At 35.2% G+C, this 27,715-nt stretch overlaps 2 protein-coding genes across 5 annotated transcripts in view; one reads left to right on the top strand and one right to left on the bottom strand.

Annotated features, from left to right (window-relative positions):
• The window catches only part of LOC136847214 (4'-phosphopantetheine phosphatase), a 45,618-nt gene extending 37,291 nt beyond the window's left edge, over nt 1-8,327 (top strand). For both annotated transcript variants that reach the window (XM_067118657.1, XM_067118660.1), the window contains exons 13-16: nt 995-1,149; nt 1,368-1,537; nt 2,044-2,202; nt 7,339-8,327. In XM_067118657.1, the coding sequence (XP_066974758.1) occupies nt 995-1,149; nt 1,368-1,537; nt 2,044-2,202; nt 7,339-7,447 (593 nt within the window). In that variant the 3' untranslated portion in view covers nt 7,448-8,327. The remainder of the gene's footprint in view (nt 1-994; nt 1,150-1,367; nt 1,538-2,043; nt 2,203-7,338) is intronic.
• An 845-nt stretch (nt 8,328-9,172) lies between these two features.
• Nucleotides 9,173-27,715, bottom strand: part of alpha-PheRS (phenylalanine--tRNA ligase alpha subunit) — a 134,294-nt gene continuing 115,751 nt past the window's right edge. For all 3 annotated transcript variants that reach the window (XM_067118662.1, XM_067118661.1, XM_067118663.1), the window contains 5 exons: nt 20,714-20,892; nt 19,578-19,720; nt 18,997-19,152; nt 13,555-13,715; nt 9,173-9,982 (listed from right to left, as the gene is read on the bottom strand). In XM_067118662.1, coding sequence (XP_066974763.1) covers nt 9,781-9,982; nt 13,555-13,715; nt 18,997-19,152; nt 19,578-19,720; nt 20,714-20,892 — 841 coding nt within the window. In that variant the 3' untranslated portion in view covers nt 9,173-9,780. The remainder of the gene's footprint in view (nt 9,983-13,554; nt 13,716-18,996; nt 19,153-19,577; nt 19,721-20,713; nt 20,893-27,715) is intronic.

Below are 27,715 nucleotides of genomic sequence, written 5' to 3'. Positions count from 1 at the left end.
AGGTTCTCTCTTCAGTTTTGAGGAACTTTAATAAACCTCTTTATGAACCTTTGCCTCTAGCATCTCTCCTTGACACTACTTTTGTGACAGCTTTTCTCGTAGTCTTTGCTGCTGCTGTGACTAAGCAAGCTCTTTGCTTTTTCCAGCAAGGTTATTCATTTCAGGAATTGTTTATCCATCAGCCTCTCCTACGCATCTTGACTTGATAGCAAATACTCGTCCCTCAAGACTAGAGGTTAAGGATCAAGTTATTGCCTGTTTTGCTATTTCATCTCATTACCCCAGGGTCAGAGTAAGGAGGATAATTTTTTTATATCTAGAGAGGGCTGCACAGTTTTTATCTTGACAAGACTAAATAAATATTTTTTTTTTCCACAGTTTTGGAACTAACAGGTTTTTGTTTTTTACCAAGATTTAGAGAGTCTTGGATTTATGTGGATATGTAAGTAAGCTGAGGAAAAATTAATGGGTTTGTATTGAAGAAAAATTTGTTTAATTAGATATTTAATTACTTTCCTTTACGTATACTGTGCTTAGTATTCATATGGTAGAGTGTAGTAATCTGCACTTTTTTTTGGATTTAGTTTTTGGAGGTTTGTTGGCTGAATAGTTTTATAGTCACCTCCCTGTTATCTGAACCCTCATTGCTTAAACATTTATTTACATTTTGGAAGGTTATTAAAATGAGAATGCATCAAGCAAATAGCTGGAGGCTTTCAAGTAAAGTTATGGCTGTGCCATATTTTGAATATAGTATAATTTGATTTTGAAAAATATTTTTTTCCATTTATTTTCAAATAATGTTGAGTAAATCTTGTAAACAATTGAGTTTATGTAATTGACAGTATGAAAACAAAGTGTAAGAGAAAAATATTTTGGAGAAAGAGAGATCTTGAAGAATACTCAATTTTTATTATTGTTTTAATAAAAATTTAAATTGCGTTGAAGTTTCTGGAATTTTTGTTCTTGTAGTTAATTACAATGAAATTTACAGCAAGGCCTTGGCTTCATGATGACCTAGATGCATGGATTAAAAGACAAAATTGTTCTTCACATAAGTGTGCAGCAATTTTTTTAGATAATTCTGGCTGTGATGTTGTCCTAGGAATAATACCATTTGCCCGGGAACTTCTTGTAAGAGGGACAAGGGTGAGTATCCCTGGTTTTCTTTTGTTCTATATTTTATCCCTTTTACTTATGTTCTGCCCAGCAATGTCAGCAATGCTAGCAAATCGAGGCTGTCAATCGACTTAACTATCTTTTCATGTGCATTGTATTTTGAGGAAACTTGATAAGGAAGTTAATGACATTTGGTTTTTTCCAAAGTTTACTAAATATTGTTGAAGGAGTATTTGTTTAATCTGCAGGTTGTATTATGTGCCAATAGCAAACCAGCACTTAATGATGTAACAGCAGAAGAGCTGAATGTGCTTTTAAAACAAGTTGCAGTCATATGCCCTATTATTAAAAAGCACTTGCAAGTTGGTACATTGTGCATCAGAGAGTCAGGGCAAGCTTCACCTTGTCTTGATCTTAGGTGAGTATGTTGTAGCTTGACTACAAGTTCCTAAGTTTCTGTTCACATTGCAAATCATAGTGCCATTAAAATGTTACAGTGGAATTTTGTGTAATTTAGTGTGAATGTTATTACTTAAGTACTCAACTGACTTTTAGACTTGGATTAGCTGTGCATTATTACATTTTGGTTTAATAATATCAGTCTTTTTACTGGAGGAATTTTAAGTTTTTTGCATGTTTTGGTATCTTATTGATTGTGTTTAATGCAGGTTTCTTCTAGTTTCGTATGTGGATCAATTCTTATGAGACCAAAGATGATAAAAACAGAGTAAACAAATTTCCTTTTAGATCATCATATCATGCTAGAAAAGATTTTTCTTAGTACTGTATTTGATAATTCCCCCAGCAATACTTAAATATATTTAATCACTGTATGTGTCAATATTATAGTAGCTACTATTTTATTGATACGTAGTGATGTGCATTTCTGGTGTGAACAGTATTTGTGTAATTTTTTTTCTACAGCCGACTTCCGCTTTCACTAGCAGAAGACTTGTGCAAATGGAGCTGTGATTTAGTTGTAGTTGAAGGTATGGGAAGAGCAGTCCACACTAATTTAGCGGCCAAACTTACCTGTGATTCTTTGAAGTTAGCTGTGATCAAGAATAGATGGTTAGCGCAAAGGTAATGTGAATTATTTTGTGGTAACATGACTGACTTTGTGTAATACTCAACATCTGAAGAGCTATTGATGTGTTGATATATCTGGAGAGCTTTTGTTATGTTGATTAATCAGTTCAGAGCAAATGGCATACGGGTCAAAGAAAATTTATATGCTGGGTGACCTAACACCAATTATTTCTCAGCTAAAACCTTATAGTAATGTGCTTTTTGAGCTACACCTTTGTTCTTTGGCCACATGTCTGCATGCCATTTACTTTTATTCTTTAAATCCTAAATTCCATCATTCCAGATTGCAGACTTGAATTTTAGCTCAGAATGTGAGGGTTACTTCTATGTTGAAATAACTGCCTATGACTAATGGAAAGATTTTCATTATGACAGTACAGTATCTTTGCTGCCTTCCTTATGATGCTTTATTTTTCCCTCTTTAATAATTTACTTTCTGCTTTAAAGTGCACTTTGAGTTTCATAGATATAAAATGTACCAGTCATAGTGAAGTCATGATTTCAGACATTGCCTAGTAAATTTATAACTTTGGATAGAAAATTTATTCTTGAAACTGTATGAAAATTCCAGGCTATAATCCAATATGTATCTGTATCTACCTCAAAACACTTTAGAGAACAACAAAAAAATTGCCATCTAGAACTGTGCTGGTATGTAAATTTATTGTGGATGTAATTTATCATATCACAGGTCATAGTAGGAATCTACTCTCCAATGCTAAAGGTAAAGCCAGGGTAATGAAAGGGAGAGTCATAACATTGCTTGGGCCTGCCAGTTGGTCTTTGCCACTAAGTTGTGAGCAGAGGAATGGCTGATAAAAGACTGGCTCTGTATGGGTGACAATGTCCAATGAGAGGATAGGGCTGGAAAGAAGACATTTGTTACTGTTAGTTCCTGGAGAAATGCTTGGCTGAGGGTATGTATGGAGACCTAGTCAAGCTCCTTAAGGCTAAAGCCAAGTCTGAGCTCAGAGGTCTGACTGCTGATCTTTGGACTTGAAGTGTTGCAGCAAGTCTGCTAGGACATGCTAAAGGCCCACATCTACACTTTGACACAGTGGTACTTGAAACATAGCTGACATATGTCCTTGAATGGCTATTATGGGTAACTTTTCTTCAGATCTGAGGAAGATGAAAAAGTCTACTATTTAGGGTCTCACTGTCTTCTCCAGGGTGTAGATGGCCTTACCCAGATATGCTTATGGTCTTACCCAGATAATACATTGTGTGGAAGGGGTACAGATCTGGTTATGCTAAATTTATCTGAGACACAGGCATTGACAGAGAGCCAGCACAATTTACTACGCTCTTTGTTAGTGTTTGGAAGGAAGAGGCTAGGACAAGCCAATTGTCAATGTAGTGGCAATGGCAGATGCTCATCCCGTGAGCCCAGGGTGCTATGCGAGCTAAGATCCTTCATGAAGACTGAGGCTGCTGTTGTCACCCTGAATCATAGAACCCTAAACTTATGAAACTTTTCCAACCATTTGAAGCAAAGATATCTCCTGGAGGCTGGATGGATTGAGCTATGGAATGCCAATAAGTCCGATCTCTTCAATGAGTCCATTGTCTCCATTGAGAAGGGCATGTGACTCAGGAGCTTGTTGAGCCATGCCAGGTCTGTCACAAGTCTCTAGCCTTATGTTGTCTTCAGGACTATGAAGAGTCAAATATAGAACCCTGGCGTCCTTAATTGAGTTGCCTTCTTTCTTCAGCAATGAATGCATATCCTTGTCTAAGGTCCTGAACTTTTCTGATCCCCATTCATGTGATTTAAGCTCTATTGTCACTGGGGAAATGGCCAAGATTGTCTCTTGGAAAGGAGTCGATAACCATAGTCCATGAACTTCCAGCACCCAAGATTGTCCTCTGTTGTGGTGAAAGAGCATCCTAGATTTCTCCTGCTGGTCAAATCTGTTGCCTGAGTATAATGCGATGAAACACATTGACTGGAAGGTGGGTTCTGGAACCTAACCTCACGTAAGTTCTGGATATGGCTGTATAATATAAAATATATATCAGTCCTATTCCACTTAATGTCATTTGTAGCATAACTGCAGTAATTGTTTATTATCGTACGATGGTTGAAATGCAAGCAAAACAGTGTTGTTATCCGATTCGGTTGTTCATAGCCATGGCCTGGACCGTGTTCATAGCAAAACAGTTGTTTCTCGCTCAGTTGTGTATGGCTGTACTCATTTACTTAACGAGTATAATGTAACTAATGATACTTTTATCATTCACTTTTACTTTTTTTTTAACTTTTTTAACTAGAAGATGGTATAAAGAGATGGAGTAAGAGAGTTTAGTCCATAGTAATCTGGTTTCTCAAAAAAGGAACTCGCATGATACACAAGATACATGATAAAATAATTTTTTATGGGTGAAAATTTGGGGGTCGCACAATGCGCGAGATTGCACATTGACTATGGTAAAATTGTTTCTATGTCATGTTTTTCCTACACACGTTGCCTAAAAGGGAAACATTGTTTTGGTGTAAGTTTCATCACCAATCACAAGCAACCCCTAACAACAGTATGATAAAGTATGATAATTATTGTACATAATTTTCATTTGTATGACTGAATTGTTCTAAACAGTTACAAACAGCCTGAAGTTTTAATGAAAAATTAATATTACTTCATCTTAAATGTTATTACAACTGTGATTACACTATGTTACCGAAAGATAAGGCTGCTGCAAGCGCAACCATAACTTGATGTTTACATTTTGTCAGCTGGCCTTGCATAGATAAAAGTTCATTTCATTGATATGGAATTATTCCTCGAATAGGCTATTTATTATAAAGATATGCCAGTAGTATATAAGGTAAATAAGGTTTTATCATTATCAGTTTATTTCATAATGTGAATCTTTTCACGTATGTCAGTGGTTATCGCACCGAGGCCAAGGCAAGCCTACTGATAAACATCACTTAGAATTCAAGGTGTGATTTTTAGAATGGTATTATAAGACGACCCCCAATTTTTAGGGATGAATTTTATGATGTGGTCATCTTATATGCGGCAATATATGGTAAATGAGCTGCATGCCTTAATCTGGCAGACCTTGATGTGTGCTGAGGCGTATTAGAAGTAGGTGAAAACAACAGTAGTCTCAAGGTAGAACTTCAACCACTTTAAATGGTACACATCCTACTCATCACTTCACTATCCCACTCTGTTCTAGTACAGAAACAAAATAGATATCCAAATATAAACTTATAAGTTTAAAATTACGTCTAAGAATAATTTAGTAGCAGAATCTTCATTGTTTCCCAGGTATGGTAGTTAGAATGAAAATTTAATTTTAGCAGAGTCACTGTTCACTGTTTAAATAAAAATGAAGATTAAGAATATTATTTCCCAGTAATGCTTCTTGGCGGCATACGCATATACCATACACTGATCCTGGATAGTGAAGGCTACATAAGTGTTAACTCCATGGAACAAAGGAGTATTATCAGTTAATGAGGCTGTTCCTGAAAGAACAAAGATTGGGTACTTACTCTATCTGTTAAGGAAGACAGACGAAAGTTTGTTCCATCTAGTGCAAGATAGACGAAACTGTTCCATCCAATGCACACACAAACACACCAATAATGGAAATACTAAGGCAGGATAAGAATAAAGAGATTAAGTTAGGAAAACTAGGTGCAAGATCAAGAAGGCACTAAAGCTGGAAACAAAGGACATTTAGAGAGAGTGCTGCCGCGATGTTGACACTTTGGAATTACACAGTGCAGTGGGTAGGTGAAGGCTGGCCTGACAAAGTAGGTGTATTCTTTCCAGGAAAATGGCACGATGGATAAGTTGCAAATGGAATAAGGCAGCTCATGTTTGATGGGTTTGTGTAAAAAAAATATGACTGTATTATAATAACTGCATTTAAAATCCTGAAAAAAGGTTGTTCATCATTTTCTTTAGAACTTGCAAGTTCATGCATCACTTTCTTTAGAACGTGCAATTACATACATCACTTTCTTTAGAACCTGCAAATGCAGCTTATTGACGAATATAGGTGATTCGAGGTCTGATGCATAACTTAACCATCAATAGTTTTGTTAATTAAACTGACTGCAGCATAATTTCCTGTGTTGTGAGTTGCATCCTAGCAAAGTTGGGGAAAATGAAGTCAGAATTTGTAAATATGAGACAAAGATTAAAGCTACTCTGTATCAATCGGCCTTAAGAGTACAGTTTTGTAATATTTTTGTGATTTTAGGTAGTTTTCATGAAAGAATATACATATCTGATTACCGTATATTTCTGTGTATAAGATGACCTATAGGTAAGATGAGATTAAAAAATTATGGCAAATTTTCATAAATTTATCTCATATCTGTTGTATAAGACAACTGCAAAGTTAAAAAACTATTGTGCATTGGCTAGCTTTTGGTTATTTAAAAATGATGTTATTACAAATGCTGTTTTACTTACTGTATCTTTAGAAATTCAAAATAAATGAAAAGCAAAGCCAGTTCTATACTGTATGAGGTATTTCCTACATATGTTGCCTAAAAGGGAACCGTTGTTTTGTTTACATTTCATCGTCAATCACAAACAACCCCTAACAAGATAAATGTACACAATTACTGCATAATTATCGTTCGTGATGATTGAGTTGTTCTAAATAGTTGTATGCATTCAAAATTGGCCATTTGCCATTACCAAAATGGTACATGAATTTTGAATTAAAATGAACATTATGTTATCCTAAATGTTATTACTACCAATCACACTACTTCATTAAAATTCTTGAAAGGTTACCCAAAGATAAAGGTTGCATGTGAGCTTAAACTATAACCTCAGTGCTTACATTTTTCAGCTGGCCTGCATTGAGATTCATTGATATGAAATTATTTCTTGAATATGCCAATAATATATAAGGTAAAAATGGCTATGTTACGTTTATTATCAGTTTATTTCATAATGTGAATCTTTTCATCTGTGTCGGTGGTTATCGCACCAAGGCTGAGGCTAGCCAACCGATGAATATCACTTAGAATTCAAGGTTTGATTTTTAGAATGGTAGTATAAGACAACCCCCAATTTTTAGGGGTGAATTCTAGGATTTAAGTGTACTGTACACAGAAATATACGGTAATTCCCATGTGTAAACTGTTCGCAGATTGGGTGGTGATATGTTTTCCGTCATGTGTAAATATGAAGCAGCTGATAACCGTTTAGAAGATACATCTGAAGCACCTCCATCAGCATCGAGCAACTCCAGCTTATAGTACATAAGTAAAAGCTTATGTTTTACAGATTATGAAATGAAACCTTGTTAAAGCCATTTTTATAAATACTGTAAATGGTATGATTTATAGTTAAAAATAAATTTTATTGCCTCATACATATATTCATACATAAATGATTGGTAAATTTTAATCAGAAGTGGGTGTATTTTAAATGAGAATTTATGCACTGTTGTAATCATGAAAGTGTATAAGTTACCTTTGCAATAATGAGAATTTTGTTCGTTTTTAGTGAAAAATTATTTAGCCCTTTCATTGGATCTAGAGCATCTTATTAACCCTATCATATAATTTGGGTTAATGTTTGGAGATTTTTAACAGTGTAGTGCATCATAGTGGTACTGTAAGTGGTTTTATTCTGCCCATGCTTGTCTTTTGCATGTCTCATAGAATCATTTTTTTTTTTTTTTTTACTTTCCACACCCATTATTACCCATCTTTTTATCCTGTCATAGAAAGATTTTAAAAAATAAATAATCCTCATTATAAATTGTTTACCCCCTTCGGAACTTGAAAGAAAATCAAACATTGGATGTACTCAGGAAATAAGAAGTATTTACACTGCTTGCTCTATCACAGTGAAAGGGTTAAAGAACTTTTTATTCCTCAGCTCTTAATTGTAACATATTGTATATTTGTAATTATTTACCATCAATTTAATGTGAAATGAAATGTCTGTCTGTTTTATAGAATCCGATTATTCTGTAATGAGACTTGAATGTCACAAAAGTACATTGTATATTCTTAGTTTTATTGTATATTTTCATGAGAAAAATAGTTTATTTTCTTAAAGGCTTTGGAAGAATGTTAAAATGGCAAGGTAAATTAAAAAGCAATAACATGGTTATTTGTTTAGATTGGTTTTTGTTGTTTAATTTCTACTCCTGTTGGTGATTTTTTAGTTTCCAGGAATGTTGAAATTTTCTGTTTTGCTTTTATTCCTCGGTCATTTATTGTAACAATTGCTATATGTTATTTTCATTATTTGTGTTAATTCTTTCTAACCAGACAGCCATTTACTGGGAAAACGGGACATTGAAAGTATCGCAAGTGTTCAGATTGATAATGCTGTTAACATTAAGAGGCTTATATTTCTGTCCATGATATACTAGTGTTACCAGGTTGGTAAAATGTCAATACTAGAATTTCCAGGTTGTTAAAATGTCAACCCAAATGAAAAATACTGTATTTTAACACCATGACAGGAGTGATATAGGAATGTACTCAATTGCTTGATACAGTTCATTGAAAGGTAGCTATTTGCATTCCTCATTTACATTTTGTAATGGTGCTTGTCATTTTGTAACTAATAACAAATTAGGAATGCAAGTAACTTGGTTCCATCTTTAACAACTTATACAGTAGTATAGTATAGTTTTAATTACTTGCATTACTGTGATATATTTGACATTTAAAAAGATTTCACCACCATGAATTTTTTTTGTTGTATATCATGGATGGATTCAAAAGCTAATAAGTGTTTTCTATTTAGTCTACACAATTTGTTTTCAACTATTACAAAACACGGCTGTGTTTCTTTTCCAGCAAGTTCTTCATTCTGGTTAGGAAGACTGAAAACGTGTGCAGCCTTGTTCAGCATCATTCTCAAATTATCTATAAAAAGACAATTTTTGTTCCATTGTATATAAAGACTTCACAACAAAATAATTAAAAAATTACATGAACAATAGTATAGTAAAACAACTATTTCCTTGTTGATACCACTTTATCAGAATTACTCAAGGATACAGTATTTTTTTTATAAAAGTTAGGCCATTGACTGCAAACATTTCTTAGTAATTTTTCAAGATATTCAAGAAACATTGATGAACATGGAATTTTACATATATGTAATTAGGCAATGAATAGTGTATTTTTTCATTCATAACCATGAGTGCAGATAAGCTTGAATATTTAGTTTCCACATATGTTGCACAAAATTTTATATCACAGTGTTGGAGTTATCACACAAAAGTACAGTACAAGAATTTATAAATGAAGTAAAAAATCAATGAAAAATATTTTACACAAATTACACAGTATTTTGAATGTGTAGTTAAGTACAGTGTAGTAAAAAGAAAATACAGCCATGCCAGCTGCTTACATATGGAATTTATTTACATCTGTCAATTTGGCACTATATGACATTTGTAATGGCAAATGTTACAAAAAATTTTCAAGGTACCTAAGACTGTACTTGAACATCAAATACTATATCTTTACAATAAATGTCTGAATGTAGAGTTAAGCAACAAGAATACTAGTTGAGACCTTCATACCTAACCAACAGGCTTGAGTACTAGTTTTAATCATGGCTATAATATTAAATTCTGACAAACTGGTAAATTTAAACATGTCTTAACCCAATTTCTTACATTATTGGGTGCAGAATCCACTAAGCGGAGTTGCAGGAGAGTAGAAATAATAACTGCATCAGCTAGAGACAAGTTTGAACCAGCAATGAAGGGTCCTTTCTCTAATTTTGTATTAAGGCATTTAATATAACTTGCTCTATCCCTGGAAAAGTAGTGGAAAATAGTTAATATAAAATATATCACAACAATAAGACAGATTAACATCCTCTAACATCAAAATCCAATTAATCATTAGAAGGAAAATTTGAGGAATGAAGGTTTCCCAGAGACTAAGTAAACAAAGGGTTTGACTGTCAATGAAATTGGCAATTCATAACAAAACTCTCCACTTGCATACATAAAATTTTGCTTCTTGCATAATTTTCAACTGCATAAATAAAAAGTTCCTACTTATTTGCATACACAGTATGGTTTGGCATGGTAGAGCACAAGCTTTCAAAAACAGAGAGGTATAAAGTCCCTAGAACACAATTCATTAACTTGCTGATTTACATGCATTCAAAATAATGTACATTACAGTGCTGTCAAGAACAAATATTAATTTACATTTGGTAAGGACATTTAGTGCTAGGTATGGATGGCTATGTGGAACACTACCACCCCATCAGTTGAGCCATGGTGTGGTGTGGTATCTTGTGGATCACAGAACATTGTTGTTTTCTTAGTTTTGTGGTATCTTGTAGATCACTGGGAACACTGTTGGTTTTCTTAGTTTTGAGCACTAATATTGTGCAATAGTTTTAGTAAAGGACTGTCCAAGAGTGGTTATGAGGGTAATGTTGCTAACCGATGTAGGTTATCTCTCTCCTCTAAATAAAAAACTAAAGTATTAAAGAATTATGATCATGGTACGAGAACTCTTGCAATAAAAGCGGTTTTGGCAGGTCATGATGCTGCTGAAAAGTACCTTGCCATGCCAAAGACAATCACAACGGTGGGAAATTATGATGAGCAGATTCCTAACCTTGATAAGACTGGCCTTTACTAGAAGCATATGCTTAGCATGACTTACATTTGTAAGGAAGAGAAGACAACACCAGGATTTAAAACCTCTGAGGACTGCATAACTTCTTTTTGAGGTCAACTTTGCTGGACATGAACATAGGCCAGTGGCTGTTTATCATTCCCTAAACACGAGAACATTGAAGGGATATGACTACAATTATTTGTCCATATGCAAATCCCAAAGGTTGGATAATAGCCAGCATTACACAAACGTATGTCAACATCTAGCTCTGTAATGTGTCAGAGGTTTATTGCAATAAGTGGGGATTCCTTTCAATATTATTATTATTAAGGTCAATGGTCCCATCACACATCTGACCTCTGAAGAGAATATTATGGTTATATTTTACCATCAGATGCCACACCACTCCAGCTACCTCCTAATCAGCTCTTTATAAGTCTTCAAGGCATACTTTGGCAAAACTTGATACTGAAATTGATAAGACTGACACAGAAATGAAAGTAAAGAAGTATTGATGCCCCTTCAATAATAAAGAATCTCTCGACCCACTGGTGTTTCCCAGCAAGAGACTCCAAAGGCATGCATATAATCTTTGAGGAAAAAGTTATGCCTGGATCATAAGCAAGCTTTTAAAAACTTCAATGTCAATGATACAGCTGCAGTCATGAGGAAAAACTGCATCCTGGCAAAGAAACTTGAGTTGCAGGAGTTTGATGAGGCACTGAGTTGGTTGAAAGCCAGGACAAAGACTTGGGTAATGAAAACTTATTTGAATTACAGTGACAATATTTTCAAGCTGAAGAAAAGGCACAGAAAAATGTGGGAGGATGAACAGGCAGGTGTCAATGAGTTGTTCCTGAACCAAGGAGAATAATTAAAAAAAAATTAGAAATGGCACTACTTGTCAAAGGAGATGGAGATCCCAACTTTGAAAGTCTGCTGTGCAATAAAAAGTTCTATCCAACACTTCATGCTACCAGCTGCTGCTGGAAAAAGAAAAACTTGCAATTCTGCAGACTTTGGACTTTTTAAGTTATGACCTTATCCACAGTAGTACAGCCCCAGCACCTGTGATTTATCAACCCCTACCATTAAGACCGGGAACATCAGTAAACATTACAGGAAGCAATGAATCTAGAAAATCTACCATAGTCCCCCTGGACCAACTGCCATTGTTTCTTCTGCTACTGCTGCTGTAAAGCCTCCAACTGTGCAACCTCCTCTAGTCAGTATTCCTGTGGATCTGCTACTGCAGCCACTTAGACTCTTCAGATAATCCACTTCCTAGCTCCAGCCATCCAAGGTTGCCATCTTCTTGGGTAATACAGTCCTGCAACATTGGTTCGCGCTTTCCCAAATAAAAGTATTTTGAAGGAGAGATCTTCCAAAGATCGTAACTGCAGTAGAGACGCTTGTTCCAGCCACTTTAGACTTCTTCTTCTAGTTGAGACTAGACCTTCAGTCTGTCATCACAGCCATGGTTCCAGCAAACACATGATGCCATGAAGTCACGTTCTTTATCCATGATAACTTTAGTCTCCTTCACTACCTGTGAAAGGTAAGCATCTAATAGCAGCTTGTTGCAAAGGAGGGAGTGGACGTCACTACCTCCTGCCCCACTCCATGTTGTCTTACATCATCTTTTTGCTATTTCTCCTCGCATCTCTCTTGAGCCACACCCAGCTATCCACTCTTCCCTTGCCTTTATGTCTTCACACATCAAGTGCTCTTGCTCTTGCCTTTTTCCAGCCACACCTAGTCACCACTAAAGGAGGCAATCTTTGTCAGCTGTGATCTTTGCCTCTTTGACCATAGGTAATTTGTCAAGAGGCTCCAGGCTGACCACTTTTGAGACATCCTCACTTTCCCAGATCCTGAGCCAGCCAGGCCTTCAGCTGCTTTGCTTACTACCTCTGGTTGTCCACCCAAATCTGTAGCTGCTTTGATTACTCTCTCTGCTTGTAAGAAGGCTTGTTTTGCCCTGTTTCAAGACATAATCCTCTGACTGAATTATCAGAGGTACATGACAAAGAGACAGCCCAGGCAAGAAGAGGCTTTCTTTGCAGAAATCAAGGACTACAGTATGTGCAACTTATAACCAGTAGTGATTGCAGTGCTTAAAAACAAAATTTCCTGTTGTGGACTAACCAAAGGGTGCTGTGGAGAACAAAGGTTTTAATGCCATTGGACCTTCCTCTTGCCATTACGACTAAGACATCCTGATGGACAGTGGGTAGAGGGACTCCTTAAAGGCTACAATCATCCCAAAGCTGCTCTGAACACCTTCAATCTACGTAATCATTAACTGACAGGGTTCTGCTGCATCTAGGATAGCTCTACATAGGTTTGGAATGTCCTTATCCAACAAGGTTTTCAGGACTCGATAATCATTTATCCCATCTCCAGTAACCCTAGTACCTGCCAAGACTGACAAGTTAGAGGGTTCCTTCAAGAGTTTTTTGCCATCACTCAATGACAAATATGGGTCCTAGATGTTGTCAGCCCTTTGGGCACAGGCAGCCAACTTGGTGACAGTGGTTGCAAAAGCCAGGGGGATAGTGTGTTTGTTGGGCATGGGTACTAGTGCATCTTTTAGCCAACCTGTAATAAAGAAGTGGGATACTGCCACACCTGTTACCCTCCCACGATAATAGTGAACTCGAGCCACTTCTACAAGGTACAAAAGTGCTACCAATTTAATATTTATCTAGTCTCTAAAATCTATAAAGAAAGAAATAGCAACTCACTTATTTGTGCCAAGTACAAGTTTTGCATGACATTGATCCAAATGCTCATCGATTTCAGCAATGACTACTGGACTAGAAAGGCACTCATAAAGATTACTTGATAATGACAAGCTCTCTGCTAATCGTGACAGATATCGACCAATGTTATGTTCACCACAAATCTGCAAAAAGAAAAAGTTTAAGATCACAATGATTGTAATCTGCAAAAAGAAAAAGTTTAAGATCACAATGATTGTAATCTGCAAAAAGAAAAAGTTTAAGATCACAATGGATGTAACTGTTGTCATAAAATCTTTGCCAAATATACACTATATTGTCTGTTACATAAACAGTTATCTCACTATATGCAAAACTTGTTTTACAGAACTGGAAAATGTTAAATAAAATAAATCTAAACATTAGAAATTCTTGAATTTTATTTCAAATTTCTAGCTTGACCCGCCTGCGCAGGTAATCATCCACCAGTCTTGTTAACCTGTTGGAGATGAATTTCCCACCATCATGGACAATCTCCAGACCCAATTAATCAAGAGCCTACATATCAGTGAAACGAGGAAATGACAATGGAAAACTATGCAATTTCTTCTAAAAAACATAATAATAAAAAATCTTATAGCAATATTTCTTAGTTAGGGCAATGAAAAGATTTACAGCACTAGCATTATTTCATGTCTTCCACCTGCATCTTATATCTCCCTACTGCTACAGAACATACGGGAAAATTTTCAATGAATGAACAAGAATGAATGTGTGAAAATAAAATACAGAAGGGGAGAAATGTCCTTGAGTAAATCCAGTAAGTCACAGAGCAAATGAGAGAGATTTAGACAGCAAAATATAACTGGCCACAAAACCAGATATGCAAAAATATATCAGAGCATGTATAAAAACAAATGTAACAATTATAAATAATAACACACAAACTGAAAAAATCCCAAGAAATGACAAATTTTTGAGTAATTTGTATTTTTCCTAACATACAAACCTGAGGTCTTTACATAGGGGATTGTTGCACGACAGATACAACTCTTTGGTTGTTTTAACGGTTTTCTTGCCTCTCCTGTCTATGGACATAGACTTAGAGATTCTTCCACTTAGCCCGAGTGAGTGTCAAGTATATGGATGTTTCTTCATTCCTTCACATTCCCACTCGGGAACGTTGCCACGGCAGGGCATGTATGGGGCTGTGCCCCCATCCATGTTCACATGGAGGTTTAGAGAAGAATGAGGCTACTCTTCTGAGAGTTTTTCCCCTCGTTCATGTAAAGGTTTAGTGGATGGATCACTCTTCAGACAACGTTTCCCGCCACAATGATTGTGTGGACAGTTGGCCAACATCCTTTGGATGTCTGTAACAGGCCACACTCCCCACATTCATGAGGTTGTGATCAAGATCCTCAACATCTCCATGGCACTGTGGGGCAACACCTCTGCTCTACCCTTCAAGAAGAGACCCCTGGCAAATGAGATCACCCTTCTGAGAGTGGTTCTAGCTCCACGGTTGGGCAAATGGCATCGACGGTGCTTCCGTGAACGTCATTGGAGGGACTTCAGTGAAAGTCTGGCACACATTACCCACCCCTGCTCGTGTGAAATAGTGGGCATGTCTTGCTTTCCCTTCCCAGCTCACATCCATGATTTTGCAGCAATCATGTTCATCCAAAGGGACTTCGACAGCAATCTTCCTATAGCGGCCAACAACCGTTTCCGGTAACAACATCCTAATGAACTGGATCATTCTCCCAGCCTCTTATGACCATCGTAGAATGAGTGACGTCCTTTCATGACTGTGTTCATCCGTGGGTACTTCAACATTAAACAGGTAGGATAAGAAATTTAATTTATTTGTTCCTACTCAGCTCTGGTTGTTCCGAAATGTATACAAATCCTCGGTTTTTACATATTGGAAAATAAACCCATATGTAAAGGTCTAATTGTTCCTACTCAACCTTGGTATTAGAATCTCTTCTGGAGTCGGGATGATTCCAGTCTCGACAGCACAGGTTTCTTTGGATCCCCGTACGTTTCCGAATTCCTTGAGAGCTGGCAGTTGCAGTGTCTTATTCAGCAGATGCTTTTCATGGTATGAAGACATAGGCCATGGCGACAAGAAGATGAACCGGTGGCCCTACAAAAGATGACGTTGTGTCCGAGGGACAGCTTCAGCCAATCTCGCCTGTTCGAGACTGTTCCTGTCATTATGCCTGAGGGAAGCTTCGTCCTCCTTTGCCTAACCGAGACCTTTTCCGACGTACAAGGGATGACCGGCCCCGTTCACGCTTCCCTCATAAGAGGTTTTTTCACGGTCACATAATACAGCCGTTCTTCTGGACCCATACAATGTTGTCTCCTCTTTCCACAGATCATCTGTGGCCTTCATCTACTGCTGATTCTTTGGTCTTCGGATCGGCCTGAATGTATCCTACGGCTCCCTCTCTGGTTCCCTCGACCTCTCTCGATGACTCAGTTGTAACGTTGACTGGAATCATTCAAAGTTTTTGTTACAAGTGTTTGAGACTCTTCAGTACCGATCCTTTTATGGGGGTACAAAGGTAACCAAGAGTGGACCAGATAGAAATGTCAGAGCTACAATTATGAAATGAGCTACTCAAAGAGAAAAACAGCTGGAGGAGGCTCATTAGACAGTGACCCCAATTATGGATTAAGCTAAGAAAAAGATGGAGAAAAATTGAAGAGGGCACAACTGTACGAATGAAAATGAATAATCAATGATGCATAAATAAACAAAAATGAACTGAATGATACCCATTTTTTTTCCTACAGCTAACCCTCTGTGTTTAATACACAACAGAAAAGGCTGACTAACAATGCCAACTATCCAGATTTAAATAAAACTTATAAAACTTACTTTGATAAATTTATAACACCAATGTCAACATTAATAATAATAAAACAAAAACTTCTTTCAGTTTTCTTCTGAAGATGGAAAGAGAAACCCACAAGATTCTTGTGTATAACTTGTTTACTGGTAAATATTTACATATTACTTTGATCTCGAGTACTTTCAGGTCCTAACTGTGACCCTTTTTCAAGAGATGAGGTAGTCAGGCTGGTTCAAGGCCCAGATTGCCAGTAAACAAGTTATACACAAGAATCTTGTGGGTTTCTCTTTCCATTGATAATAATAATAAAATAATAAAATAATTTAATAATAATAATAATAATAATAATAATAATAATAATAATAATAATAATAACTTCCCTAGTCTTGATGAAAAGAGGATAAAATTATAATATAAGGAATGAATAGAGAAAGAACTGTGTGAATGAACATGAATCGGTAAAAAACAAACGATGAATGAAATATAGAGTAAGCAGAGAAAGTATAATATACATCAAATAAATGATAGATGTAAGAACTGTCATTACTGTTGTCATCATCAATAATTTACATCAACAGAAGAATGGAGGAGGATGATCATTATAGTACAATTTTTTTCTTTTGTAAAGAAAGAAGCAAGCCCATTCTCATAATGTTCAATGTTAAGCTGCAAGTATTTCTGAAATGATACATAATACATTGTTACAGCTTAAATTTGCAAACCATTAAGCAGAAATACACACAACATCAGCAATGAAGATACATAAACTAAGTTGATCTAGATTATAAAAATGGAACACAGCCTGAGCATGACAGGTCAAAATTTTCATTTCTCACATACCTTTAATTTATTATGTACTGTACTTCTAAAATTATGACAGCTTTGATGCACTTTTCTTGTTTTCAGCATCTTATCCATGTAACATCTTGCATGCGCACTTGTACACTACCTACACGCTACTTAATGGATGTAGCAAAGTTACATACAGCTAAGAATGTACAGTTATGTCCTTCCAATCAACATTACGGTGTTCATGTTAGATACAATAAATTTTTTGGAGGCAAAATGTATTTCCTTTTATATCAATAAATTTTATACAGCTGTTAGGAAGGATTTGTTTTTAAATAAGGCTTGGAATGACTGGAGTGAAGAGATAGAACGGAACTAATGAGCAATAACAGACAAAAAGCAGAGTAACTGGGATTGAAAGAACCTTGCCAAAAACAAATATACTGCCACCACACTACTACTCAAGAAAAAATATATGTGGTAATTCCCTACAGGAACTTGGTGGCAGAAAAGTGAATGTTATTAAAGGTTATTAACTGCAAATTCCACACAGCAAAAAAACGAATTAAAATATAAGAGGTACACGTAAACACACACAAAAGTGATCACAAAATATTCTTTGTCCAAGGACAACTTTTGGAGTTTAGTTTCAATGCTCCTTTTTCCTACTTTACACAGTGTGCAAGATACTTTAAATAAAAAATAAAACTACAATACTGCGAAATAAAACTTCTCTATGCTACAAAATCTGCACAATACATAACATAATTCAAGAATATCGAAACACAAAACTAACAGTACTGTATAGACTTTCTATAATGTCATTATAGTACTAGTGTTACTCATTTATATTTAGATGATTATTAAACAAACTTCAAACTTTTAATCCAGTAAAAGCTAGAACTGTACTATGATAGCTTTACAACAGGTTGGACTGGCTGTTTATGAGCATTAACCCATAATTGTGCAATTAATCAGACAAAAAGGGAAATTTTCCTCTTACCATTTTTGTATAGTTAGTTAGTTATAAATGATTTGTTTAACCAGACCTCTGAATTCTTTTAGGGTTCTTCTCGGGCTGGGACCCATTTTTGTATAGGAATACCCATTTCTCTAAACTTAAAAGTTTTCTATGGTGCAATATTTTTTTTTAAAGAGTAATTTTTGTATTCAATGCTCATTAATAACCTGTGGATGAAGAGAAGCATAATTTCCTTTCATAGAAAATGGTAAAACTGGCATTTAATGAGTAACTTTCAAATTCCATGCCTATAAATAACCTGTACACATGGGAGCAAGCACATTTTTTTCACAGGAAAGGGTAAAACTGACATTTAATGAGCAGTTTCTGTATTCCAAGCTGATAAATGTCCTGTGCAGATGGTGTTTTCATATCAAGAGAGCCAAAGCTGCCACTTACAGCCCACATATTAGATATCAGTAGAGATATTTTTAAAATTTTCAATAAGAGGCTTTATTTCAAAGATAATGCGTCTGAAACATCATCTTTCATTAAAATAACCTTAAAGTAGAACATAAAGTTCTCATAATTTTTTGGATTCACCCATTTGTACACTTAACCATACCTTGATACTTGACATTGTAGCAAAGAGCTAGATACATTAATATTTTCCTTAATAAAAAGCATTTTCATAATTTTCATGTGGTTAAAAGCAAGCTGAGTATACTTTTACCAATAAATTATAATTTTTTTCTTTCACATTACTGTATATTTTTTTTTTTATAAATGTAATTTTTATAAATGTAATTACCTGTTTATTAAAAAATGCACATTCAACTAAAAAATTACCTGAGTAGCTGAAAGAGGAGAGATTGACAGAGAAGGTAAGAGGGTTGCTGGACTATCACCATTCTGTCTCCAAACAAGAGTCAAACATACATCAGAACCACTTCTATCAACTCCTGAATTTTCACCCCAAAACTGTTGAAGCTTCTCAGAAACTTCCTGAAAAGTAAAAGTATGTTTAAAGATAAATCTATGTATGTGTACACTAGGTTAGCTCCTAGGGTTAGTAAATATCAGATAGCTATTTAGTTTAAATTAAAAAGATGGGGTTGAACAAATCACTGTTACACAGAGGATGCAACATGAAGCACTGCTGTAGATGAAATTTAATTCAATAAAGCACTAGTAAAATGATATTACCAATAAAAGATTCATTTAGAAGTTATATATTTACATAGTTTATTTTCAATCTAATTTCAGAGAAAGCTGTATGTAGCCAGCCTCACAAACAACAAATAAGTTCAGAATGCCTCACTGCAACAAAGTTTACGGAAGAGTTGCAATGTCAAATTATAAAATTATACTGTACTTAATTTTGGGACCAAATGTAATCTCAGTATGTTTTATCTGATAATTCCGCTTACCTTGACAGTGGAATGACAGTGGACTCGCATACAAGTTTTTAACTTTGAGGAGATCACATTTGCCAAAACTCGAATACTATAAGGAGGACGCCGGGGATCAGCATATATCACTATGTCAAAAAGCTCACCAGGCTTAGGAACACCTGTTAAAATATGAGTTAAGAGTTATTTATAATCCTGGAACATAAGAAACCTACTTGAAGAACTTACACTGTAATAAGGAAGTTGTAAACCCTAAGGGAAACTTCCTAGTCTTTCATCACAACCTGTCATTTAAGCAAACTTCAACTTTTCAAAGGTTTGTGTGGCAAAAAGGAACCAGCGTTAATTCTCCTAAATTGGTGAACTGGTTAAAAAAATCTTTGAATGCACAAAATAAAATGTTTTACCCCCTCCAATACTTTCTAAATAACAAAACTACCTTCTAGTTTACAGTCATAATAGAAAACCTAATACAGCAATTGAGGTTCAAATTTCACGTGTTTTTGAAGAACTGTTCACAAATACTAATCACTTAGTTCACCATAAAATTATATATTTCATAATTTATAAAATATTATGTAAAAATACTACAAAAAGATATCTACAACAATACTGGGTGTCACTTGCACTTTGAGAATGTGTCCTCATGTCCGGTAACGTAAATCAATAAAATATCAGGTACATTTCTCTGAGACTTGTAGCAAGGGGTGCTTTGCCTTCCCCAAACAGCCAGCTGCAGTTTAAGATCAGTTTCAATTCAACAAATAACAAAATTAATTATGATATTAAATTTCAAGTCCTTAAAATTTCCAAACTTGCAAGCTCTTTAATACTGTACCTGCATGACAAAGTAAATGTGACTTTTTTTCACAAAAGCTCATAAATCATATAAGCCTTATTAGCGGTATCAAATTCATCTGACACATATCTTCTGTTTTGAAGCCAACAGAGAAACAATTGTTCATGCATGCTAGCCTCTATGTGTCATTAAATTATCATGACACATACAGCTGCACTGCTTTTTACTTTTCATCCATTTCTTTTGATTTCTATTCACTTAACTGTTCAGATTCTTAAACTTTCTCTTGTTCCAATATGAAACCCACACTTAATAAACAAAGTCTTTCAGGCTGCATAAACAAATTTGAACTAACCACTAATTTGAGAAGACTGAGAGGTTATAGATTCTTCTAAAGTAATGCCCATTTTTGATGCAATATGAGCAACCTTAGACTGGAGGGCAGAGAGCCTATCTAGAATCAGCTCCTGACGTTTTGTGAGGGCTTCTACTGTCACACCTCCCCCAGATGTTGTTTGTTCTTTTCGTCTAAACCTGCGATAAAAAATGCAAAATCTATGATGTAATTCAAAACAGTTTAGAATAATATACAACTCTCCATAATAATAATTTACAAATAACATACTGAATATATGAAAAATCTTTTGGAGACTCAGTGCCATTTCTTTATTAGTCTATCATTACCTACAGCTTGGTAAATATAGGAATAATGCCACTCTTTCAATGAGACAGTCACTCAGCAAAATATAAAAAACTAAAAATGCTTTCTTTGTAAATATTTTATGCTAAAGGAATTAACTAAAAGGATGACTTTGTTAAAAGATCTGAGCAGCTAACGAATATCTATAATTTAGAGTACTTATTTCGTACATGCCTGTGCTTTACACAAAGGGATATCTGTAATCTAGAATACCTATTTTGCGTATTCCTGTGCTTTACACAGCAGGATATCTATAATCTAGAGTACTTATTTTCTATATTCCTGTGCTTTACACAAATCCTAACATCCTACACTGGCAATAACAGAAAATAGAAGACTAGGAATGAAAATATATTTACAGTATAAGTATGTACTGTATACTAAGGAGAGGAAAACTGCTGAGGAAAAGTTGGTTAGATTATATGTCAGTACAGATACATGAAGGAAAAGGCTGACCTAGTCTATGACATATTCTACAGTTACTGTACTAACCAGGAAATATTTTCATTACCACTCTGTAATTAAAGATGAAATAAACTCATCATGGTCTAAGCAAACACAGCCATAATGAATCAGTACCAATTCAAAGAAGGTAAAAAAAGATGGAGGGGGGGTTGAGGACAATTAAAGCATTTTGATCGTTCCTTAAAAAGTGAAAATGTCAAAGCTACTATTTCCTTTGAGAAGGGTTTCCTACTTAGTATATCTATTACTCAATGTGAACATTTAAACTGTTAAAATGTGGGGATCATTACAACCAGCAAAGTAAGTTCACAAGTCAAGACTGAAAGGATGGTATTAAACAGAAACATGAGTTTAAGGTTAAGTATTATTACAGAGAGAAATTCATAGAAGTGAAATGGTTATAAAAAAATAGTAATATAGTGAAGTACACTTCTCAGAGTTAGGCCTATATCAGTCTTTACTTAGAGGCAACTACTGTATTATCATTGATAATCTGAATTCTGGATCATTTGACAAACTGACTTGCAGTTTCTAAAATAAATGTATCGCAATTAATTGTATTCAATTCTAAAACAATAAACTTTTAGTAAAACAAATACTTGGAAAAAACTACTTATATAAACTCATAAGCTTTACCAGTTTATGTCAGACTGGTATACATACCCTAACACAATGAGGCAATAACGTCACCAGTTGATTTCACTCCAGTTTTTGAGGCTAACACTACAGTCATAATGAGATCAAATCTAAACAAGAACTGTTAACAAACCTTACGGCTGTACTCCTACATTCAGTTGATGAATATGGGCACACTGTAAACTTCAAGTCTTAATTCATAAGATTAAACAAATTTCTGAAGACAAATTTATGTATGTTGGCTTGAATCTCTAGTGTCCCTTACCATGTGAAATGATACATAATAATGAATGTTAAGATATGAAATGAAGTCAGCAGTATCCATATGAATGGATCATAAATAGACCCTTTTTCAACTTATTTTCCAAACAACTTGAGTGTAAATATGGAAAGAACTACATTAAAAACATATAAATGGCATACCAAGAGTACATTTGACATTGGTATGGGGGGGGGCTATAGAAAAACTTGAGAAAGTAATGAAGATTATGAAAATTACAAAGCACTCTGAGGTTGATACCCGGTTAACCTTCAAAGTCCTTTGGCCCCACCCCCCAGCACCATCAAAACAAGGAGGTAAAATACAGTATATTAGACAATGAAATTGTAACTTACATGCTGTATTAGTATAAAGTTTTACGGAATATACTACTGTACACTTAAAGAGATATACTTTTCACACTGCCGCACAGGCATCTATTATCACTGAAAGTGCAGAGGACACTGCAATCATATCTGGCTATGATGATAAGAGTTAAATGGACTGACTAAACTGGCTAAATAATGTGTTCAAATTTCTATTAAAGCCCTGGCTCCTGATGAAAGCAAAGTGAGAGGTAAATATAAAAAATGAGCAATTTCCCATCAAACTAATAATACTGTCAAGACTTTTTTTTTTTTTTTTAGGTAAATGAAAGTTTTAACACTGAATAACCTCGTTTTATAGACTGTCATTTAAATGTAGAATTAAAAGTACAATACTGCCAAAAGCTTTGGGAAGACACCTGTCAAACATACCTGTTAAATCTTCCCATTTCATTCATAAATTTCCAATCATTCATCTGCAAATAAGCATTCTATTATAACTTGCACCAATAATATGCATTCTGCCATAACTTGCAACAGTAAGTTTGACACAAATATCTTTGTACATACTGTAAAATGTTATCCTTGTACTAAACCTTGATCCAGAAGACACTCACCTTTTGGGACACACCTCAAAATCTCTAAGTTTCATGCACAATGTCTCAGCAACCCATCAGCAATATTATGACTTTGCCCACTCACCAAAATAAGTTCAACTTAAGTACTGTAATAGGTTTTCTTACTAACATTGGAATTAAATATGTTTTGTATTGTAGTGACTAAAATTATTCTTTGCTCACATGTGACTCTGCAGAGGCATGCAGGATAAGCATGCTCTGCACGCACTGATGTACACAAATAATCTACCCTCGGTGGCAGAACAGCTGGCTCAGAGCCAAAAAGGCCATTCTCTACACACCATTTTCTTACACCCATTTTCTACAATGATTTTAGGGGTAGCTATGCTAGTTCATACTTTCTATGGTATCAAGAACTATATCTATAAAGCATTTAACTACAGTAATTTGTTACGGTATTCAAAGTAACAAGCTAACATCATCTTTAAAAATGATCATTCATGATGTAATAAAAGAAAAATGGAAAATCTACTTTATAATAAATATCTATCAACTTAGATATCAGATACACAGCAAGCTTTGCACTCAATGCTCCCACTTTCACACATCAATCGTCTTGTATTATTTAATCCAGGTGCCATAATGCTATGTGAAGTGAGAATTTTCAATGGAAAAGCAAAATGAAGATGATTTAAGTCTATATAACTGTAATCACTTTATTAAGAGACTTGAAACATGAGCACAGACCTCAAATGCATAAGAGCTGATTAAAACAAACGAACTAATTGCCTTATGCAATAATATCAAGCATGTGTATACTTTCTCTTAATTCAGACTGTATGACATAGACATGGATGTCAGCATTTATGGATTCAGGACTAAAGAAATGGCCAACACATGCCCATACATTGTTTCATACAATTGTGGTGACTGAACAAATAAATTATCAAGTAACATAAGAATGTCATCTCATGAGAGTTATTCACTCAGAATCAAGGAATCAAGTTGTCTTTTTCATGTTTTCTACATGCTAAGAGCCTACTACTAAAAATCCAAATATTTTACAAAAGTGAACATGTTGACACCGAGTCTTCACTGACTACACAACATGGCACCAACCTAACACTGTAATACCTTTGTATTATTCAGTATCAAAAATAAAATATTTTTGCATTACACCAGACGTCATCAGAAAAAGTAACCAAGCCAGATATTTAGTTGGAAACTAGTGCTCTCATGATTATTACAGTATTATTTCTTAAAAATACCACTGTCACATTTCTGGTCACTCATTATGCTCACCAAAAGGTTTGTTATTACATGACATGAGGATTGCACTACACAATTAAATGATTATGTGGGGCCATCAATCGTGGGGCTCCTAAGGGGAGCCCTAAAAATACTGCACACGGGAAATTATCTGGCCTCTGGGTTGCACCAAATCAAAATCTAACCTAACTCTGTCATCTCTTTTTGGCAAGTATCACACTTGTTTTCCTCCTGTCAACTGTATAAGTGACAAGCGTCATATTTTTAGAGCAATTAAGCTAATGTAGCTTTTCATGTGGCCTTATTATCTTTCTACCCTCTGAAAGTACCAGTTGCATGTTCTTTATCTTAACACGGGCTCTTACTCATATGAAGCATTTTAGATATACAGTATTTGATTTTGAAGTCAATCTCTCATATATTCTGGAGAATTTTGCTCCTTTGACTTCTTGTCAGTGGTTACTTTCTGATATCACTTCATCACCAGGAGGGATTCAGCTACCGATTGTGTACTGGGATTCAACATTACTTGACATTTACCCGACCATTTCTCAGGCAGGCCAGCCTTGGGAATTAAATGCTTTCCAAGTGACCTGGTTTACCTGGCAATTAACTCCTTTCCATTTGGGGAACAAGACACCTGGCAAATTGAGTTCCCACCACAAGCATGCACTTGCCATTGAAAATCAACCCCCTTTTTTTTTTTTATTTTGTCACATATTTAAGAAATGGAGAGCAACTTTCAGTCAACACAAACATACTCAGACAAGCCAGGATGACATCTTAAGAGGTTGTATTTATGGAAACTAAGTTAACAAGATTTTCTTGTAATATACTGTATACTGCATTATTGTTTGAAACGTATATTAAAATCCAGGGGCAAGAACATGGGACCCCACCCACTAGGAGAACACTGCTCTAGATTTAATTATATCAAATTGGTTAAGGTGAGACTGCACCTTAACCAATTTGACATAATCAAATCTAGAGCAGTGTTCTGCTGTGTAATTGCAGTTACACTATCAATTTTTGGCATATTTTCTTCACCTCATCTGGAGCTTTGTTAAAAAATCATTGATTTTCACATTTACTCACAAATTTGCCTCAGTTTGAAACTACTAGCCTACTTAGGCAGGAACATCAACTAGTCTGGGCTAGTGGAGTGCAAATTGAGCATATGCAGTGGCTTTCTTTCTCTTTGTAAGACTTTCCTAGTTGGTGAGACCTGTTCTATTTACACAGATTATGGCTGTTTAAAGATTACTGTAATGGGTTCATATGAAGATCAATATTACTGTGATATGAACTTTGTAGCCTCAACAGAGTAGCTTAGGCTAACTAAGCTAGCCTATCAAGGGTACCACCAAATGCATTTTTATCTACACTACCTACCTACTGTGGGCCACATTGTAAGCTACTGTATAAGTTACATTACAGTTCCCAGCTATCTAATATATAAAAATTAATATTTAAAGATCAGCAATTGGCTGTTTCATACTAACCACTTAATAAAACCCACACTACCCAGTGCCTACCAGTAAACTTTTTAATTTTTCTCTCTTTTATAATTTAAGATCTTTTTCTTTGATCTGCCAGGATCTTACACTGTTTAAGCCTACTCCATCAACTTAATGCATTCCTCCCAGCAAAGGGTTTGATGTTGTATTATTACTATTACTTATATATAGTTCAACCAGACCACTGAGTTAACATTCTTAACTGAGATACAGATGGGACTGAAATACAGACGTGTAAAGTTACGCTCATCCCTTGGAAAGTATGGTTCATGTCTAATTTGCTCCCCTACATTTCAGAATGAATAATCTGTCTTAAAAATTCTAATCATAAGTGGGTATAAGCTATAAATATCTAACAGTCAATGACAAATATGTACTGTAAAAACTAAAACAAACAAAGCTTATTGATTTGTTCCAAAATTCTACGAATTATGGGGGATGAAGTTAAACCCTAACAAATCTCAAAGAGTGCTGCAGGTCTAAGACACTGGATTCCCAACCAGGATCCTTTCATTGATGGTGTTTCTTTAACTACATGCAACTAATTCAAAATTCTCGGTGCATTTTTTATTGAAAATTCACTTTCCAGAAATATATCTGGTCTACCTCTACTCCAGTTACACAAAAAACAAGCATACTGAGAGAGTCATTCAAGGATATATTTTAAGTTTTTTTATTATTTAATGTTCTTAATATTGTTTCCAGCTTGGAATTCAGCAGCTTCCTTGCACCTTAGATTTTTGGACAAAAACTCTAAGTTCTGTTAAATTTCACTTAAGATTTCTGTCAGAGACAGCCCCAAATGGTCACTTTGTTTGTGACTTGAAACAGAGCTGGTTCTCATTCCACACCAAAAGTTTACTGGTCCTTTACCACGACTTGTCATCCAAGTCTCTTTCTTTTCCTTACGCTATGCACCCACAGCAACCACCTCCTTATTTTGCTATAATTCTGCCTTTCAAGAACCATCTTCCTGCAACTATAACTGCTGAAAAAAATAAACCTTGATTGCTTTATCCTATCTTTACCTATACAAGTCCTGTAATGACTTGATAAGTAACATGAAGCATATTCATATCATTAACTTTCCACCATTCTTCTCTTTTAAAGAACATCTGCTTCACCTAATCACTGCAAAATTTTCTTTTCAACTTATTGATAAAGTTGCATGGCACTTCAAAGTTCCCAAAGCACATACCTATTTCTACGCTGGTGAGACTGAAATTCTCATTGCTTAAAAGCAGCAACTTTTGTCAATTTAAGGAGAAACATATCGTGTATGATATGCAATATTTTCTTTGGTTGTTATTGGGCATCATTCCCACCCCCAGCCAGCCCAACCCCTTCCAACCGGCCCCCCGCAAAAAGGGCCAAGTCTTTTCTTTTCTAATGCACAACTGCATCTGCTTAAAATTCATCATTACTTTTCCAGATTAAGTGCAAAATAAAATATCCTCAAACTTACCATGAACATAAGCTGAAGACCTTAATAAAACCTCACTATTCAAGTAAGAGTCTAAGCTTAAAAAACTTAAGTCACTTACATCCTCTAGCCATGCAGTATGAAAAGATAAGAAGATAATCAAGACAAATATCTTATTTTCTCA

This window comes from Macrobrachium rosenbergii, chromosome 16, assembly GCF_040412425.1.
Source record: "Macrobrachium rosenbergii isolate ZJJX-2024 chromosome 16, ASM4041242v1, whole genome shotgun sequence".
In the NCBI taxonomy this organism is placed as follows: Eukaryota; Metazoa; Arthropoda; class Malacostraca; order Decapoda; family Palaemonidae; genus Macrobrachium; species Macrobrachium rosenbergii.
Note: the sequence above shows the minus strand (reverse complement) of the source record. Positions and strands in the feature narration are given on the sequence as shown.